This window comes from Arachis ipaensis, chromosome B10 (genome assembly GCF_059453495.1).
Source record: "Arachis ipaensis isolate K30076 ecotype BB chromosome B10, ASM5945349v1, whole genome shotgun sequence".
NCBI classification, from domain to species: domain Eukaryota; kingdom Viridiplantae; phylum Streptophyta; class Magnoliopsida; order Fabales; family Fabaceae; genus Arachis; species Arachis ipaensis.
In genome coordinates, this window is record NC_142435.1 from 149,696,729 (window position 1) to 149,713,782 (window position 17,054).

Below are 17,054 nucleotides of genomic sequence, written 5' to 3' on the forward strand. Positions count from 1 at the left end.
AGTCTTTTTATTAATTAAGTTCAATCAAATTAGTCCGGTCCCAGAGATAGTGAAAGAAGCCAGCAATTTAGTGCGTGAACTCGTGAGCTATACCTGATAGATGCTGCTAATTTTCTTTACTCTTATTTTACTTTTTTTTAAGCTCTTAATCTTTCAGTCACAGTTGGTGATAAATGAAAATACCCAATTCTTTTGTACTTCGTTATGAAAACACTTTTATTTTATATTAATAAAATAATATTTATCTTAAAAAAAAAATCAATCAAATTAATCTAATATAACAAAAATTAATTATGATTAACATTATTTTAAGTCTTATTATTTAATTTAGGTATACTTAATTCATAAAAAAATTTAGATGCGTAATATTTATTCCAAGTTAAAATTGACCTGAAGGAATTATTCCACTTTTAATTCAAAATTCAATTTTTTATTCAATTTATTGACCAGAGTTTTTTTTTTTCAATGTAATAATAAGTGATGTAGTTAATTTCACTTCTCAAATTTGTCTTATATGAAATTACGTTTGTGACAAGAAAAGATTTGAGAGCAAGCTTAATAATATTGATCAAGAAAGTATTTAATTTCTTATCTTATCTATCAAAATTTTTTGTTCCGTTTAACATTTTTAACTAACAGTCAATTTTAATGGATTTAGATTAGTGGAATGATTAATCATCAATTTTGAGCTTAAGCTGTTTTCTTACGTGGCAAGTGAAACAAAATCTACCTTCATTGATGTGGCGGAGAAGCTTAACCACCACCACAGCCGCCGTCACAACCGCTTCCAATTTCAGGCATAAAAAGTGGGACGCTTTAGTCATCGGCGGTGGCCACAATGGACTCATCGCCGCTACTTACTTGGCCCGATCGGGCCTCTCCGTTGCAGTCCTCGAGCGCCGCCACCTCATCGGCGGCGCTGCCGTGACGGAGGAGCTGATTCCAGGCTTTAAGTTCTCTCGATGCAGCTATCTCCTCAGTCTCCTCCGTCCTCAAATCATCAGGTATACAGTTACATTCACTTCAATTCAGTCACCAAAATTAATATTTAATAATTAAAAAAACCAGAATTTAAGGTGGAAATTCCGTTGTTACTTTATCATTTTAGTAAGATGATGAGAGTAAAGGGTGAGTTTCATTGTTACTTTGAATTGAAAGAGAGTTGGAGTTGAAACGACATGGTTTGAAGCTGTTGAAGCCAATGGCATCGTCGTTTACACCCACTCTTGATGGACGTTACCTTCTACTAGGGCAGAGTGATGAGCAGGATTATTTACAGATCTCAAAGTTTTCAAAGAAAGATGCTGATGCTTATTTCAGGTACTCTATATGAATATGTATAATGATTTTTTCATTTTAGAATGTTTTTATTCACCTGTTCTCCAAGTCAAATGTAAACTAAAAAAAAAAAAAAAAAAATCTTTTTCTCCCCTTGAATCTGCATGAAGCTGGAAAGAGAGTTTTTTTTCCCTACAAAAAGGGAAAAAGAAAAGTAATGTAGATGCTGAGAGAGCTAATGATTTGGAAGTTGATGACTTGATTCATACTCATGTCTATAAAGTATACATGAGTTCAGAAATGCTGTGTTTATTACTTTTCCAATATTTTTGCTGCTAATTGTTCTGGATGTGAAGAGAGGAAATAATAGAACAAGTGAAGTTGAAATTTAGAAATTTGAAGAGAAGTGAACCAAATCGATGCTTCTCAATTTCTTATCCGTGACCAACTAAGGTCTGCAATTGGAGTGGATGCTCCTTTTAGTGGTTATGCCTTTCTAAGATACCAAAATGCATTTGTTGCTTTAGGCATTTGATTCTTCATTTTAAACTCTTGAAATCTATTATTGGAACCAAATAATCCTGGTGATCTTTGAATGTAAAGATGTTGTCATGTTCTAATTTATGCGGAAAAGTTTGTTCTTATCATGTTTCTAGATATGAAGCTCAACTCCAAAAGTTTTGTAACTTCATGGATTTTGTTTTGGATTCGCCTACACCTGAAGCTCTGCATGGGAGTGCTTCTACAATTGATCGGCTGAAGTATAAATTGGAGAATTCTAAGTTTTGGGCTCAGCTCCTGCGGCGTACACTCTCCTTGGGACAAAAAGGCATAGTGTAAGATTTACTTTCTCCAGATCAGTTTTAATTTCATTGGAACCGGGACTTCATCTTCTCAAATAGATGTCTTATCTGTTGACGTATACTCTGATTTTGACTATAATACATCATTACTCGTCAGGGATTTGATGGAGTTGTTACTGTCTCCAACCTCAAAAGTCCTGGACAAATGGTTTGAGGTTGTCATCTGCTTAATTACTATTTATATAAATTTTTAACTTTCAGTTAAATCTGTTCCCCAGATTGATGATGTTGAACATTTTAGTGCACTTAATTGATTATTCTTATCTGAGTGAGATAAGATCCAGGAGGATATTTCTTCTGCATTATTTATATTCATAATGTGTGGCTTTGAAGTATTGACAACGTGACAGAGTTAATGAATGTGGTTATCGTACATGTATCATGTCTATGCTCAAATATTTAACAGTGTTTATGGTATCTCAACTTTTTAGCTTAGAGACCAAAGTGCATATGATTCATAGTTAAGGATGGTGAAATGGAGGTTTCCTAATGTTATTTCACTTGACCCAAATGTTTGACCTTCGATATTTCTAACTTACTCCCCTTTTTTCTCTCTTTCTTTTTTTGGGTGGGGGAGGGGCTGCAGTCAAATTTATTGAAGGCTACACTTGCGGGAGATGCGATTATTGGGAGTATGGTAAGAGTTTTCTTATTTTATTTTATATTATGAAATTTTATTTTAGTATAGCATACTTTACTGAGCGTCTTTGTTAATTTGACCTACAAAACACACACACACACACACACTTTGTTCCTCTTATAAATTAAACAGTCCTTGCCATATATAATTAGGAAGGATATCTTTCCCTCCCGTGATTCACTGTGTATATTCTCTGTTAAACTAGTTCCAAGAAAGTTATGCTCACATATAATATGGTAACAAGACGTCACTTTAGGTCCTCTTGCAATAATATTTTCTTTGGTGAAGGATTCCTGTTAGACTTGATTTGAAATAAGCTACACATGCATATAACATAAACAACCTTGTTTCTCTACTCTTCTGTACTTGTACTCATGAGTTTGTGCTTCTAAAACTAACATATTTTTCCTTTCTTAATTCTTTAATTTCTTTTTAGTAGATGAACATTAACACTCCTGGAAGTGGATATGTTCTGCTACACCATGTTGTGGGTGAAACAGACGGCGACCGTAATATCTGGTCGTGAGTATCAAACTCTGTTGGTTAATTAATTTTGTAGGGAAACATTGAAGAACAAAACTGGCTGCTGGTTTTGCATCATATTGTTTCAATGACTAGTATTGAAGAAAAGATTATCCAGTTGTATCATTAATCTAAATGGACTGGAAAGAATAAATAATGCAGGTCAAAATGAGAATGGATTTTTTTTATATTTCAGCAAGTTTCCACTGTTATAGTCTTCAGAAGGTGTAGTCTTGCACATGAAGACCAACATCCTTTCTAAGTCTGGAGCCTAGTGTGCATTAACTCAATCATTTATTGAGTAAGCAATTAATATAATACATTCATGTGTAGGCATGTTGAAGGTGGGATGGGTGCTGTATCCTTAGCTATAAGTAAAGCCGCTAAGGAAGCTGGAGTTCTTATTGAAACAAATACAGAGGTGTGTTTCCCACTAATGCTTCGCTGTCTCATATGAAGTTACTGGATTTATCGCCATTGAGTTTGTACATGAGTATTTTGTTATGTTTTCATATATTTGATTTGTTAATATTTCATTCTAAAGTGTTTTTTCATAAAGAGAAAGCACTAAGTTTTTCTCCATGGCGATTATTTGTTCCTTCCTCTCATTGCTGACAACTGAAACAGGTTTTAAAGGTGATGGTGGAAGACTCTGGAAGGGCAAATGGAGTGGGTTGGCTTGTTTTACTTAGTCTCCAAAAAAAACAAAAACAGCATTTGTTATGAGATTGTGATTGTTGATTATTATTGCTGAAAATCTAGGTATTATTGGCTGATGGGACTAAAGTGCACTCTTCAATTGTTTTATCAAATGCTACTCCTTATAAGACCTTTATGGTAAGCAGTTTGAAATATTTTCATTTTATATGAGGCTAGACCGGAAAAATCATACTAGTATAAAGTAATTGCATTTCTCAGCTCTTAGTTATGTTTGGATTGTGTGGCAGGAATTGGTACCTCATGATTTTCTTCCTGTTGAATTTCTTCGTGCAATTAAGTATTCTGACTACAGCTCTGTAAGAAACTTTCTCTTAAACATCAAATCTTCTTTGAGAATTGTGATAGAGTAAACATTTGAAGAACATATTAACCTTGAGTTGGTTATTTCAGCATTTTCCTATGCTCTGCAACCTGTCATTTTAGATGCGTATATCTCTTTTGCTCATTGTTCAAATTGTCTTGGTTGAAATCAGAAAATCAAGTAATTAGGTATTTAGACCACAGTTTTCTAAGATTCACTGTTAACTGCATGAAATCTTTTGTTCGAGATAGGGTTAATATTTGAAGAAAGTTAACATCGTGGTTTTTTTTCAACATTTTATTTTGCCCTGAAACTTGTATTTTTTACATGTAAATTTCTCTATTTTGGATTTTTTCCAACTTCAAAGTCTCTCCCAATTGAAGGTAAAAAAGGGATTAATGCATGTATTCTTTTATTTCTTGGGATTACTTTTTCATACACCATACAGACAATTTTTGTACATAAATAATGTGTATTGAATTTGAATGAATAAAAAGAAAAAGAAAAAAATATTTGAAGAAGTTCTTGGAATTTCTGCTGACTGTTTTGATACCACTTTGAATGTGATATTTTTATTTGCTTTGCTTTATTAGAAATTTGCAAGTCAAAAGATAACATCAAATATTGCAAGGAACAACATTAATAGGCTTGCACTACCCTCATATTATATCTTCTTCTCTATCCCTTTTTTTTTTCTAAATCATTTGGAATAGGGAACAACAAAGATCAACATAGCTGTCGATAAACTGCCCCAATTCCACTGTTGCAAGCTAAATAATAAAGAAGTGGGTCCTCAGCACACAGCTACCATCCATATTGGTTGTGAAAGGTATGCTATAGTATGGAGAAGTTGAAGACTTACTTTTACTCTCTTTTGGCCAATCGTCTGAGCACCAGAAAGATGAATACCATTATCTATGTTGAGAATAGAGGCATAGAGCCATATGTTGTGATTTGAGAATTAATATTAAGTTCGGCAAGAGGTTGTGAGTAGAGATAGTTAAGACATATCGAACAAATAAACACCTGATATTATTAGTTGTGCTGAATGTCTTGTGTTTATTTATGCCAATTAATGGAAATTAAAAGTTTACAAGTTGATGACAAGTCATGGCGTTGTATTTCTGTGAAATTTGCAAATAGAATGTTGACAATTGGCTGTTGTATTTCCTGTTGTATATGATTGCTATGCCAGTATGGAGGAGATCAGATCAGCTTGTCAAGATGCTTGTAATGGCTTACCATCACGAAGGCCTGTGATGGAGATGACAATTCCTTCTTCATTGGATACTACAATATCACCACCTGGTATGACTTCACTTCAGCTATGTATTTTTATCTATTTGGATGTAGTAATTAGAATCCTTTAACCTTTTGTTATAAAATTGAAATAGTAAATAGCAGAGCATGGTTTATAGGTTATTCATATACACCTCCTCAGTTCTCATGTATTATAAATTTATTTATGTAATCTCATGGAACTGAACTAGAGAAACACAAGACGTGCATTATGATTCTACTACTTAAAAACTTGTTTTAACTGGGAATTTTAATGCACGTGCATATATCCATCTTCGTAGAGACATACTCTTAAGTTGCAAGGTTTGGAGGTGCCCACCAAAAGAAACAACAGTTATTCTATTAACAAATAACCATTTTTTTTTCTTATTTTCATGAGACCTGATTATTTCATAATTTTAGTTTTCCTGTTTTGCATGTTATAAAAATAGCACAATTGTTAAGTAATGTCCTGTCTTATAGGTAAGCATGTCATCAGCTTATTTACCCAATATACTCCTTATAAACCCTCAAATGGTAGCTGGGACAATGCTGAATATAGAGTAAGTTATGCTTGCCTAAACTGCTAAGATTCACTATGTTGAAGAACTGTTGATTTGTTAAGCAACCATGTAGTTGATATTACCAGACTGATCTTATATATATATATATATATATATATTCTGCGTCTACCTTCTTTGACCTCATTCCTGAGTTTTCTTTTGCATTTCTGTTTGCATATCTGTTTAGATATTTATCATATTTGTGGACTATAGGAATCATATGCAAAAAGATGTTTCAACTTGATCGATGAACATGCACCTGGCTTCTGCTCGTCTATCATAGGTTATGACATGCTGACACCACCAGATCTGGAAAGGGAAATTGGACTGACAGGTAAGATGAAGACCGAGTTTTCCTTCTCAAAAAAGTGAAGCCTATTTATGTCGAAGATGGATTTTGAAAATTCTCATAGAATAAGAGAGAACTAATCTACACCCAATTCTGCTGCTTTTCCTTCCCTGCATGTGTCTTGGCTACTTCTCAAAAACTATTCTCCCTCCCCTCCGTTCAAATGGGATTACATTGCTTGAACCATGATCAGAAAGTGATGCTTGAGATGAAATAACTTCCAAAATCATGACCCCTTCTGTATATCTTGTTTCTTAATTTATTATTTAAGTCATCTAGACTTGCATTGAATATTTAAACGAATTCCTGTTTATCACATCATACAAGTATAATTGCTCTGGCATTTTCTTCAGGCCATGAGTTTCGTAGGGTGCAGTTCTTTGACAATGAAAATTAACAAATGTGTGTAGGAGGAAATATTTTCCATGGTGCTATGGGTTTGGATTCACTCTTCTTAATGCGACCTGTGAAAGGCTGGTAAGTTTATTCTGCACATGAATCACAAGTTATATATGTGTGTGTGTGTGTGTGTGTGTGCGGGCCTTGCCTGCTTGCATGTTTATAAAGAAAGAACAATATTTTGTGAAACAGGTCAAATCATAAGACACCAATCAGAGACTTATATCTATGTGGAAGTGGAACTCATCCTGGAGGGGGTGTCATGGGATCTCCTGGGAGAAATGCTGCACGGGTTATTCTCAATGATTTTAAGAAGCATTATCAATAAGCATGTCCTTTTATTGCATTTGTTCCTGCGTATATGATGATAAGTTTCATTAGTTGCTATCAACTGGATATTCGTGTTTCTTATTTTATGTCGCTGTTATTGTGTCGGTTTATGACATTCTTTGGTCAGCCTCGTTAAGATGTTACAAGTTGTTAAGCAACCAATGTTGATTAATGGACCAGAGAATAACTGTAACAACGTTAATTGTCTAGCTAACTGAAATCGGGATTCATATGTCCAAATTTGTTGCAGTAACTTTATGTAAGAATGTCACAATGATAGAACACAATTAGCAACGTTTGGAATATCAAAATTTCTTTCTTAGGAAAATTATTATGACCATAGAATGTTCCAGCAAATTATGACTTTCGCCTGGAATGTGAGCAAATCATACCTTCGCTATCTTCTATTGCTACTATTCCAAGACAGAATATGCAACAAATCTGCAATAGGAGAGAAATTTCAGATTTTGAGAAAAGATTTCTAGTTCATTTATGGACAATGGAAATACACTGAACTGGTTTATGTAGTTCTTTAAGTGGTAATAACGAATTTAACTAAATGCTGAGCTTATTTCAGGTGTTTACACATTCATACAGAGTGAGATCTTTTATCAAGCGCGTGACATCAGTGACCCTGCAATTCCGGCAATGAGAGCCGTTGGATCTCCCAAGACGGCGGATACAACTGCCTGCACCGCCATCCCGGCTATCTCGCAGCACTTCCTGACCTTCTTCCCTTTGCTCCTACTGCTGTTGTTATGAGCAGCCTGAAGAGTGTTCTTTATGGTTGGAATCCCTATTGTGTCTGCCATTTTTCTCCCTTTGCTTTGTCCGATGTAAATCTCGTGCCAACTCTCAATGATCATGTCCCTCACACATGCCACGTGCAGGTTGTACTTCTTGCACTTTGATCTGTAACTCCAGCTCCGCCCCTTTTGGCCGCAGCGGTGACATGGCGAAGATACCTTCTTGTAGAGATATAGCTTCACCTCTGTCGAGTACAAGAGATGAAATAAAAAAATTGTTAATTTAAGAGTAAACTACCATTTCTACTTATGAAAGTTCAAAATCTGACATATCTACTCACGAATGAATAAAGCTAGCATTATACCCACAAGTACAAAGTTAGTTTTGTTCGTTCATAAATAAATTTGTCAGCGTTCTAAACTTTCGCAGGTAAAAATGATAGTTTACTAATAACTATCTTATAAATAATCACATTTCTTGCAATAGAAGGTAATTAACCTTACCATCATCCTCAAGAAGCATTGGAAGCTTGGCACAACAAGGGTGAAGGTCGAACCCACACGACACGCAATGGTAGAGGAAGCCGGCCACAACCTTCTCGCAGGCATTGCAGTAACGGGGGATGTCCCCCGGGGGGCGAGACAGGAACTGAAAGGAGCACTTTGGATAGAAAGGGTGGAAAAGAGTTGGGGAAGGCATGGCACATTGCATGTGAAGATCATAGTCACAAATGGAGCATTTGTAACGTGAACCTATTCCAATTTCCTTGCATCCATCACACTTGAATGGAAATTCAGAGTACTCAAATCTAAGCTTGTGTTTTGGGTGCCCAAAATGGGATATCTCACTATATTTCATGCTACTCATCATCATGCTATTGTTTGTGTCCTTGTGAAAAGAATTGCTTGAAGAATACATTATGATGATCAATTATGATTTATGATGTGAACAAGGCATAGTTATATTGGACTTATGTAAAATTTTCTTAGGTCATGGCTGAAGAAAATGGAGAGGGAATTGTGGTGGTAAAAATAGAGTTTCAAAGGGGATTGGAATGGAATCTCCATAGGCCATATCAACATTATTGTTGTGAAAGATAGAAAGAGGGAAACAAGAGGCATATTATTAGGCCATCCCCACAAAGAATATATACCAAATTTCTTTATTACTTTTGATTAAATATTATTCTAATCTAAACTGTTATTGTAATGTCTGAAACCTATTACACAAGTTTTCATTTTGTAATTTGTATACGTGCATTAATTAATATTAATGTAATACAAGATCATGTTAAAAAAGAAGGGATAGAGATGGGAAATTTCAGGGGATGGTGATTTATGCATCTAGGAATTTTGTTACAGAAAAAGAATTTAGCACCTCTGGACTTTGATTAAGAAAGGAATCGCATTATTTGGCAATATACTACGTTTTTTAAATGATGATCACTAGTGAAATATTCAAATTTGTTAGCTTACTATTTATTATGGGAATATGAAACAGAGTTGGGATACAATAATTCATTATTTTGAAAACTAAAAGTTAAACACATGCCTTTTTGGTTCTAGTATAATATGTTTATTATCTTAGCTGATATCAAATTCAAATGTGTTATTACTATTATTATTCATAATAATAAGATAAATTAATAGTAGATTAGTGTAATATTGTTGGGCCAACCGTATGAAGCTCTAGACCATCGGAGAGGAGTCAAGCGAGAAAACATAAGATGAGAAGACATCACATCCAACTCAAAACTTTAAAACATCAAGTTAATGTGTCTCTCATCTTATAAACTCCTCACTTTTCCTTGCTTTCTTTAATGTGGGACTAACTTCATATACTGCTCGCACTTGCAACATTAATAAATATTGATATAGTGTACAAGATTAAGTGTAAATAACACCTAAGATATGCTAATTATTGGATTCATTGAGACAAAAGTTTAGGATAATATAGAGCATAACATGCACGCAACCTCAAAGTTTAAAAAGAAAGAAAGAACACGAATAAATTCCTTATCGTGTCTTCATAGTTTTCTAGCTTCTAACCTTTCAGGTACTATTGACTCTAACAAAAATTCAAGCCTGTTTCATTGTTCTTAATTGTTATGACTTTATCCACTTGTATATTCAATTAGGACTATGTTACATGTACATCAAAATCAGCCACCAAAGTCAGTTACCAGTATAAAATACATGTTGGAATACAAATACACATTAAAAATAAATTAAATCACACATGTTTTTATACACTGGCGGCTAATTTTAGTGTACGAATAACATTTTGATTCAGTTATTATCTAGAATGGCAATAACTAAATATGAAGAACCATTCCTTTTAAATATATTATCTTTTATAACATTTAATAAGGTACAGAAAAAAAATTTGAATTAAACTTATGATGAGGCTATGGAATTTGAATTTTATGGTCATGCATTATCATCACACCATTTTTCAAAAGCATAACCAAAGATGCACAATAGTTGCCACGTGTCACAAGGAGAAAGGTGTGTTCATAGTGGGTAAGAGAATCTATATATACTCTCTTACTCAGTAGAACTGCTTTAAGAACAAGGTGACACAAGAATCAAGCAACCCATCAACCAAACAAGAATGAGAAGGTAACACTTTTTCTCATTTAATTCTTTTACTTTCGAATTTATGTTTTGACCATATCTTTTGTTTTTCTCAGCAGAGAAACAAATAATATGAATATTACAGAAAGAGAAAGTTATTTTGTACGGTACCTGTTTGATACAATGCTTCTGAAACAATTCTCTTATGACATTTTACTTATCTCTGTTTTACCCCTGTCATGGTTAAAGTTATTCCATCCCAACTTCCATTTTAACCTTCCAAACTAAGTAACACTAACAAACAATTATGAGCACTAAAGATGAAACTTTATTGTTTATTTGTATAATTGTGGATTTAAAAAGAATGTGTGTTTGACACAGTAAAGCTAAATTGAGAAGAACAATAACATGTTTCTACAAGAACAAGGTTTCAATTAAGAACAGATACTGACACAAACACAAAACATAACATACAGAAGCACTAAATGATGAGGATATCATCCATTCCATATCATAAGATCTCAGGAGATCTTAATAGAGGTCTCCACAGCCATGAAAACACTTACCATGTGCATTATTATGCAGTTGACAATGTAAAGTTCAATCTTAACAAGCAATATAAATATTTCAATATATAAGACCGAACAATATTTAACTATTTCAGTATAACTTGGTCACACATAGTTGCACTTACCAAAATATTAGAACTGCACTCCAAAACACACATTGACAAAATAGAAAAGATTCAAGGGAGACTATCTACAAGCATAACAACTTCTTGATTCAAAATAACATCTTAAGATAATGTCAGTCATAAGATCTGCATCTCGTTCAAAATGTCACTTCCCATATGCAATCTTAACAAGGAAAGATGCATGGAGGACTATCTAGTCTTGGCCATGATGGGTTCAAAATGTCACTTCACACATTTTTCTAATCTTCACTCACATAATCTCATACCTCTTTCTCTTTTTTTTTTTTTTTCCTTTATTTATTAATTTTTTGTACAACTAGAATTGGATTAAAAATCATACTTTTTATTTGTTTAATTTGCTAAATGTATGTACTTGTATAATTGTATTCATTAGTTTTTTTAATTTCTTTGTATAATTATATTTATGAGTTATATGGTGTTTTTATTATTTGTATATCATTTTTTTTCTTTCAACAATTTAAATTTTTTTAATATTATTTAGTTGTAATAATATTATTGAAAATATATGTTATCATGATTAATAAAAAATAAAATTAGAAAATTAAAAATTATTTTTAATTATTAAAACATTAATAATATTCATATTTATATTTCATCTAATAATTTTATTATTGTACTATAGCATTTAAACATAACCTAAAAAAAGAAAAAAAATAACTATTTAAAAGATGAATATATAGTTTATTCAATATCATGAATCTTGAATGTAATTTTTCTTACGAACCCTATATATCACAAACTTTGTTACCATGTTAACAACCAATCTTTAAAGCATAACTATAAGAGTGTGTCTATCATTCAAGGTTATTATTGAGCTGCTTCTGTCCCTATATATTATTGGTATACAATTAAATAATGGTTTGTAGCATACAAATTGGACAAGGTCGAAACTCAAGTCCAGTTAACTCCGTTAAATAATTTGATAGATTTGACTAAATTGTCATCTAACGACTCTAAACTATCAACTTTACATGAAGTTAACTTTATATGAGTTTTCACCATTGGACAATGAGAACTTGCACTTTATAAGAAAAAGACTTTTGAGGTAGAAAGGAGACACAGTATTTTCCACCAAAAATAAAACCAAACAACTATTTAACCATTTCAATATAACTTGGTCACACATAGTTGCACTTACCAAAATATTAGAACTGCACTCCAAAAACACAGTGACAAAAAAGAAAAGATTCAAGAGAGACTATCTACAAGCATAACAACTTGTTGATTGAAGATAACATCTTAAGATAATGTGAGTCATAAGATTTGCATCTCATTCAAAATGTCACTTCCATATGCAATCTTAACAAGGAGAGATGCATGGAGGACTATTTAGTCTTGGCCATGATGGGTTCAAAGATGCCCTTCAGGAAATTCTCAAACTCTTTGATTTCTCGCTGCTGGTTATCACCAACAAGCAGATTTCTGGCCTTAGCAATTGCAGACTCTATCTTCTCCTTGTCCAGAGGGCAAAGCTTAGAGCAGATATCTTTATCCTTTAGAGCTTTTTCCATCTTGTAAACATAACGATCCAAATCACTCAATGCATTAGCCTTCTCAAGGAAATTTGCATCTTCAACCTTGTAATTCTCAGCTTCCTCAATTAGTCTTTGAATTTCCTTAGCTGATAGTCTTTCATTGTCATTGGTTATGGTAATTTCATTCCTACAACAATTAGTTTCTTCCCAGGCAGATACATTTAGGATACCATCAGCATCTATATCAAAGCATACATATAGAGGATGGCCACGAGGAGCATGAGGAAGACCAGAAAGTTTAAACCAACCAAGCAAGTTGTTATCTTTGGCTCTTGTCCTCTCACCCTCATAAACATTAATACAAACACTGGTCATGTTATCTTCAGGTGTGGTGTATCTTTTTGTCATCTTTTTAGGTATGGTAGTATTCCTAGGAATCACTACATCCATGAGGTCCCCAGGTGTTGTCCCAATACCAAGTGATAAGGGTGTAACATCCAGTAGAACCAGTTCTGGAGCTTTCTTGATGTCTTCAGTCAATAAAGCAGCCTGAACTGCTGCCCCATAAGCAACAGCTTCATCTGGGTTGATACTCTTGCAAAGATCCTTACCTCTGAAGAATTCCTGCAATAGCTGCTGCACTTTGGGAATCCTAGATGAGCCGCCAACAAGAACAACATCATGTATACAAGACCTGTCTATCTTAGCATCAATGAGACACTTATCTACTGTTTCCATACAATTTCTAAAGAGTTCCATGTTTAGTTCCTCAAACTTGGCACGGCTGAGTGATGAATAAAGGTCAATGCCTTGATATAAAGCATCAATTTCAATAACAGTATCAAAAGCAAATGAGAGTGTCCTTTTTGCCCTTTCGCATGCACTTCTCAACCTTCTCAAGGCTTTTGAATTCCCACTAATATCCACATTGTTCTTCCTTTTGAACTCTTCTACGAAGTAATTCACCATCCTGTTATCAAAGTCTTCTCCGCCAAGGTGAGTATTTCCTGCAGTAGCCTTAACTTCAAAGACCTTATCTTTAATGGTAAGCAGAGACACATCAAAAGTACCACCACCGAGGTCAAAGATGAAAATATTTCGTTCTTCTTTACAATCAGCTAGCTTGTCCAGGCCATATGCAAATGCTGCAGCCGTAGGTTCATTGATAATTCTCATGACATTGAGGCCTGCAATGGCACCTGCATCTTTTGTGGCTTTACGTTGAGAGTCACTGAAATAAGCAGGCACAGTAATTACTGCATTATTGACTGGACTTTCCAAATAGGCCTCTGCAATGTCACGCATTTTTGTTAGAACCATAGATGAAATTTCTTCTGCACAAAGACGCTTCTCCTGGCCCTTATATGTAACAACAATCATTGGTTTGTCATCAACACCAGGAATGACTTTAAATGGCCAGAGCATCATGTCATTCTTGATAATGGAGTCACTATATTTTCTACCAATCAACCTTTTAGCATCTGTAAAAGGAAAAAAACAAATTAACAAAAATTGATCAGCTATTATCTAGGGATAACAAAAGAGTACAATGTGTAAACAAAGCAGGCATTAACAAACGAAGATGAATTACCAAAGATAGTGTTAGTTGGATTGGAAGCAGCTTGGTTCTTAGCAGCATCACCAATCAACCTCTGCTTATCAGTGAAAGCAACACATGAAGGTGTTGTTCGATTGCCTTGGTCATTGTGGATGATCTCAGCTCTTTGGTGCTCTTCCTGCCACACAGCAACACATGAATAAGTTGTACCGAGGTCGATTCCCACTGCACATCCCTGATATCTTTTAGCCATCTTCCTTCAACCTAGCAAAATGAGAAACCAGAAGAAATGATCTCCGCTTTCACTTCCATATGTGTAATATGAATGAATTGGAATTGAGCAAAGAAATATATTAACTTCTTAATTATTATTCCAATTTTTTAACTGATGGATGATAATGTGAAATGTTGTATATATGATAAATACCATTACCAGCATGATAGCTAAGGCTAATACTCAACAATCAACACAATTTACATTTTCCTATATCAAATTAGCAAACTATCTTCTTGTTATTAAAACTAAGAAATGAGACTATGGTTATATAGTCCCTGATTACACTACAGAATATATCTATAAATTAACTTTTTTTAATATCATTATGTGAACACAGCATTTTTTATCCAATATCCCATTAACTTAAAATAACAAAACACATTGATTGGAATAAGAACAAACGTGTCATGAAGGAGAATATTACGTATTAAGTGCAAATAACAAACTAAAACAAGAAATCACATCAATTAAAGTTGCCAACAATGCTTGATAAAAAACTTTCCGAGTATAACTTCGAGTGTCACAGATTATAACACTGAATATAAAAGCATTCCGAGTATTTTCATGAGAAATGCATCGTAGAACAAGCTTTTGTCCCAATTGAGCGGCAAAGTTTCTAACTTTTCATGGGAAAAAAATGGTGTAATGTAATTTGGAAGTAAAGATGAAAGCATCTGAAACTTTAAACCGTTTCACATATTAAAACGGTTTTTTTTTTTTTCAAATTAAAAAAAAAAATGCTTCTTTAAGAACTGTCATAGAAACTTATTAGCAAAGCTATTACCTTTTTTAACATAGAGGCTAATCCGTTAATGTGATCATTTACTTCAAAGTTTAGAGAATGCAAGAGTAAATGAAGCCGTTGAACTAAGGTAAGGTGCTTGGTGAGCAAGTACTGATTAGAAGAACAAAATCAAAGCATAATATTGTTGATGGAACATTTACCTGAAAGGGTAGATGGAGTAGGGAAGAAAAAGCCAGAAATTGTTTCTCTTGATGTCACTTTGGAAATGAGCCCTTTCTCGTTGCTTAGCCTTCACACTATCCTTGGCAAAGAAGCAAAGTCTAAAAACTTTTGATTTAAAAAAAAAAAAAAAAGAAGCTCACTGTAGAGTGCATGTAGACCGTAGAGCGTAGTGGTGAGTGGTGGTGACTTAAATATTTCAATGAATACGAGTGTATTGGACTAACTCGAGATTGATTGGATGGTTGGATATTATTAGGTGCTTTTTTTTAAGTTTAATTATTCTGCAAAGTGTAAATTCTCGTAATTTCACCAAATTTTTAAATAGATTTTTTTAAATTGAATTTTTATACTATATAATTTTTTTTAATTAAATCTCTATCGTGACAAAAACATTTAAAATAAAATATTTTTTTAAAAAAACGAATATTCTCTTTTTTGGAATAAGAGACTTTGTTCATAACACTTCTATATTTCAAAAACTCTAAAAAAAACACCCCACACTCGTACATCCCTAACCCTAACTTCTTCACCGAGCTCTCTCCGGATCTACCGCACAGTCCTGTCTCGCCAAGCCTCCTCCTCTCAGCGTTCTTCTCGTGCCTCATCCCTTGTATTCTGCTCGTTCTTTTGTGCCTAGTGTGTTCCACTGCTCGTATTCTGCTCGTCGCGCCTCTGTCCTTCGCTGTGTCGCGCCTACGTGCCTCCGTACTTCCATGCCTCCTTCGCGCTTGGTTTCGCTGCCTAAAGTGCTGCTCGTCGTCAACGGTTCTGCCTCTGCGACAGGTGATAATTTAATTTAGATTATTTCCAATTTTTTACTCACGATGGATTCTTTGATGTTGTTTATGTGAATTTTATTGTTGATTGGTTTATTTCGTCGTTGTTTAAATGTTGAATTTGGTTTCTGAATTGGTTTATGAATATTGGACCATACCAACAACCTCGGCTTTCGAAACAATAAACGAGTATGAATCAGGCTAACGGAGAATCCTCGGTAAACCAAAACAATCGAGATTCCAGCTCCACTAAAGCTCGTATTAAAAATCATAGTCAACCTCCCTAAAAAATCTGACCACTACCTCTGCAAGCCGTTGCAGAGACTAGCTCCATTCGTCTATATAACAGGCCGAGCTAACCTTACAAAACACACAAAAAATACAACAACACTATCTGTTATGGAAAACAACTCCAATCCCATCACAATAACGTACTAGCTTATTTTTCTTGTTCTAAAGCAAGTTACTGACTTGAGCGTCGGAGTCTTTCTTGCAAGTTCCACGCCAAAGTCCAAGTTCCGAGGATAGCTCTCCATAGATCACAAAAGCTTGCAAAGCAGCGTACTATCGAGCTATAACTTGGAAGAATATCCTTTGATAGAACAATTGGCGCCCACCGTAGGGCCGAGTTTATCTAACCTCACTATCTTCTCTGCCCTACTTTTACTTTCTTTTGCAGGGTTAGCAATCCTCGCGTATGGCAGACAACGGGGTCCAGCA

At 34.2% G+C, this 17,054-nt stretch overlaps 3 protein-coding genes across 10 annotated transcripts; 1 reads left to right on the forward strand and 2 right to left on the reverse strand.

Moving 5' to 3' along the window:
* The first annotated feature begins 507 nt into the window (after positions 1-507).
* On the forward strand, positions 508-7,961 carry LOC107622603 (uncharacterized). 5 transcript variants are annotated; one of them, XM_088487144.1, is made up of 17 exons: positions 591-1,004; positions 1,109-1,320; positions 1,935-2,114; positions 2,239-2,296; positions 2,728-2,778; positions 3,221-3,303; positions 3,637-3,724; positions 3,931-3,972; positions 4,066-4,140; positions 4,251-4,319; positions 5,038-5,153; positions 5,520-5,632; positions 6,086-6,165; positions 6,379-6,499; positions 6,925-6,991; positions 7,106-7,205; positions 7,821-7,961. In XM_088487144.1, the coding sequence occupies exons 2-17, from the start codon at positions 1,202-1,204 to the stop codon at positions 7,893-7,895; spliced, it is 1,437 nt and encodes a 478-aa protein (XP_088343270.1). In that variant the 5' UTR covers positions 591-1,004; positions 1,109-1,201; the 3' UTR covers positions 7,896-7,961. The 5 variants fall into 5 exon arrangements, with proteins under 5 accessions (XP_088343264.1, XP_088343270.1, XP_088343259.1 ...); XM_088487133.1 differs by having other exon boundaries at positions 612-1,004; positions 1,159-1,320; XM_088487141.1 differs by having other exon boundaries at positions 612-1,004; positions 1,159-1,320; positions 7,106-7,241; positions 7,821-7,958.
* Positions 6,969-9,057, reverse strand: LOC107622602 (Cysteine/Histidine-rich C1 domain family protein). Of its 3 annotated transcripts, XR_002356723.2 has the most exons (4): positions 8,494-9,057; positions 7,829-8,234; positions 7,636-7,684; positions 6,969-7,266 (listed from the first exon to the last, which is right to left on the reverse strand). XR_002356723.2 is itself a non-coding variant. In XM_016324563.3 (3 exons), the coding sequence occupies exons 1-2, from the start codon at positions 8,906-8,908 to the stop codon at positions 7,855-7,857; spliced, it is 795 nt and encodes a 264-aa protein (XP_016180049.1). In that variant the 5' UTR covers positions 8,909-9,057; the 3' UTR covers positions 7,476-7,684; positions 7,829-7,854. The 3 variants fall into 3 exon arrangements, 2 of the variants coding, with proteins under 2 accessions (XP_016180049.1, XP_016180047.1); XM_016324563.3 differs by lacking the exon at positions 6,969-7,266 and having other exon boundaries at positions 7,476-7,684; XM_016324561.3 differs by lacking the exons at positions 6,969-7,266; positions 7,636-7,684 and having other exon boundaries at positions 7,709-8,234.
* Positions 9,058-12,345: 3,288 nt separating this feature from the next.
* LOC107620744 (heat shock cognate 70 kDa protein-like) lies at positions 12,346-15,719 on the reverse strand. Of its 2 annotated transcripts, none has more exons than XM_021113341.2 (3): positions 15,537-15,719; positions 14,348-14,578; positions 12,346-14,237 (listed from the first exon to the last, which is right to left on the reverse strand). In XM_021113341.2, the coding sequence occupies exons 2-3, from the start codon at positions 14,565-14,567 to the stop codon at positions 12,607-12,609; spliced, it is 1,851 nt and encodes a 616-aa protein (XP_020969000.1). In that variant the 5' UTR covers positions 14,568-14,578; positions 15,537-15,719; the 3' UTR covers positions 12,346-12,606. The 2 variants fall into 2 exon arrangements, with proteins under 2 accessions (XP_020969000.1, XP_020969001.1); XM_021113342.2 differs by lacking the exon at positions 15,537-15,719 and adding an exon at positions 15,376-15,487.
* Between the last annotated feature and the right edge of the window lie 1,335 nt (positions 15,720-17,054).

Coding starts and splice junctions, on each gene's coding strand:
- LOC107622603 (XM_088487133.1), top strand. CDS start 739: ATGTGGCGGAGAAGCTTAACCACCACCACAGCCGCCGTCACAACCGCT. Junction 4,320..5,037: donor AGTATTCTGACTACAGCTCT/GTAAGAAACTTT, acceptor CATTTGGAATAG/GGAACAACAAAGATCAACAT. Junction 5,154..5,519: donor ATCCATATTGGTTGTGAAAG/GTATGCTATAGT, acceptor TTGCTATGCCAG/TATGGAGGAGATCAGATCAG.
- LOC107622602 (XM_016324563.3), bottom strand. CDS start 8,908: ATGTATTCTTCAAGCAATTCTTTTCACAAGGACACAAACAATAGCATG. Junction 8,235..8,493: donor AATGCTTCTTGAGGATGATG/GTAAGGTTAATT, acceptor TGTACTCGACAG/AGGTGAAGCTATATCTCTAC.
- LOC107620744 (XM_021113341.2), bottom strand. CDS start 14,567: ATGGCTAAAAGATATCAGGGATGTGCAGTGGGAATCGACCTCGGTACA. Junction 14,238..14,347: donor TCCAACTAACACTATCTTTG/GTAATTCATCTT, acceptor TTCCTTTTACAG/ATGCTAAAAGGTTGATTGGT.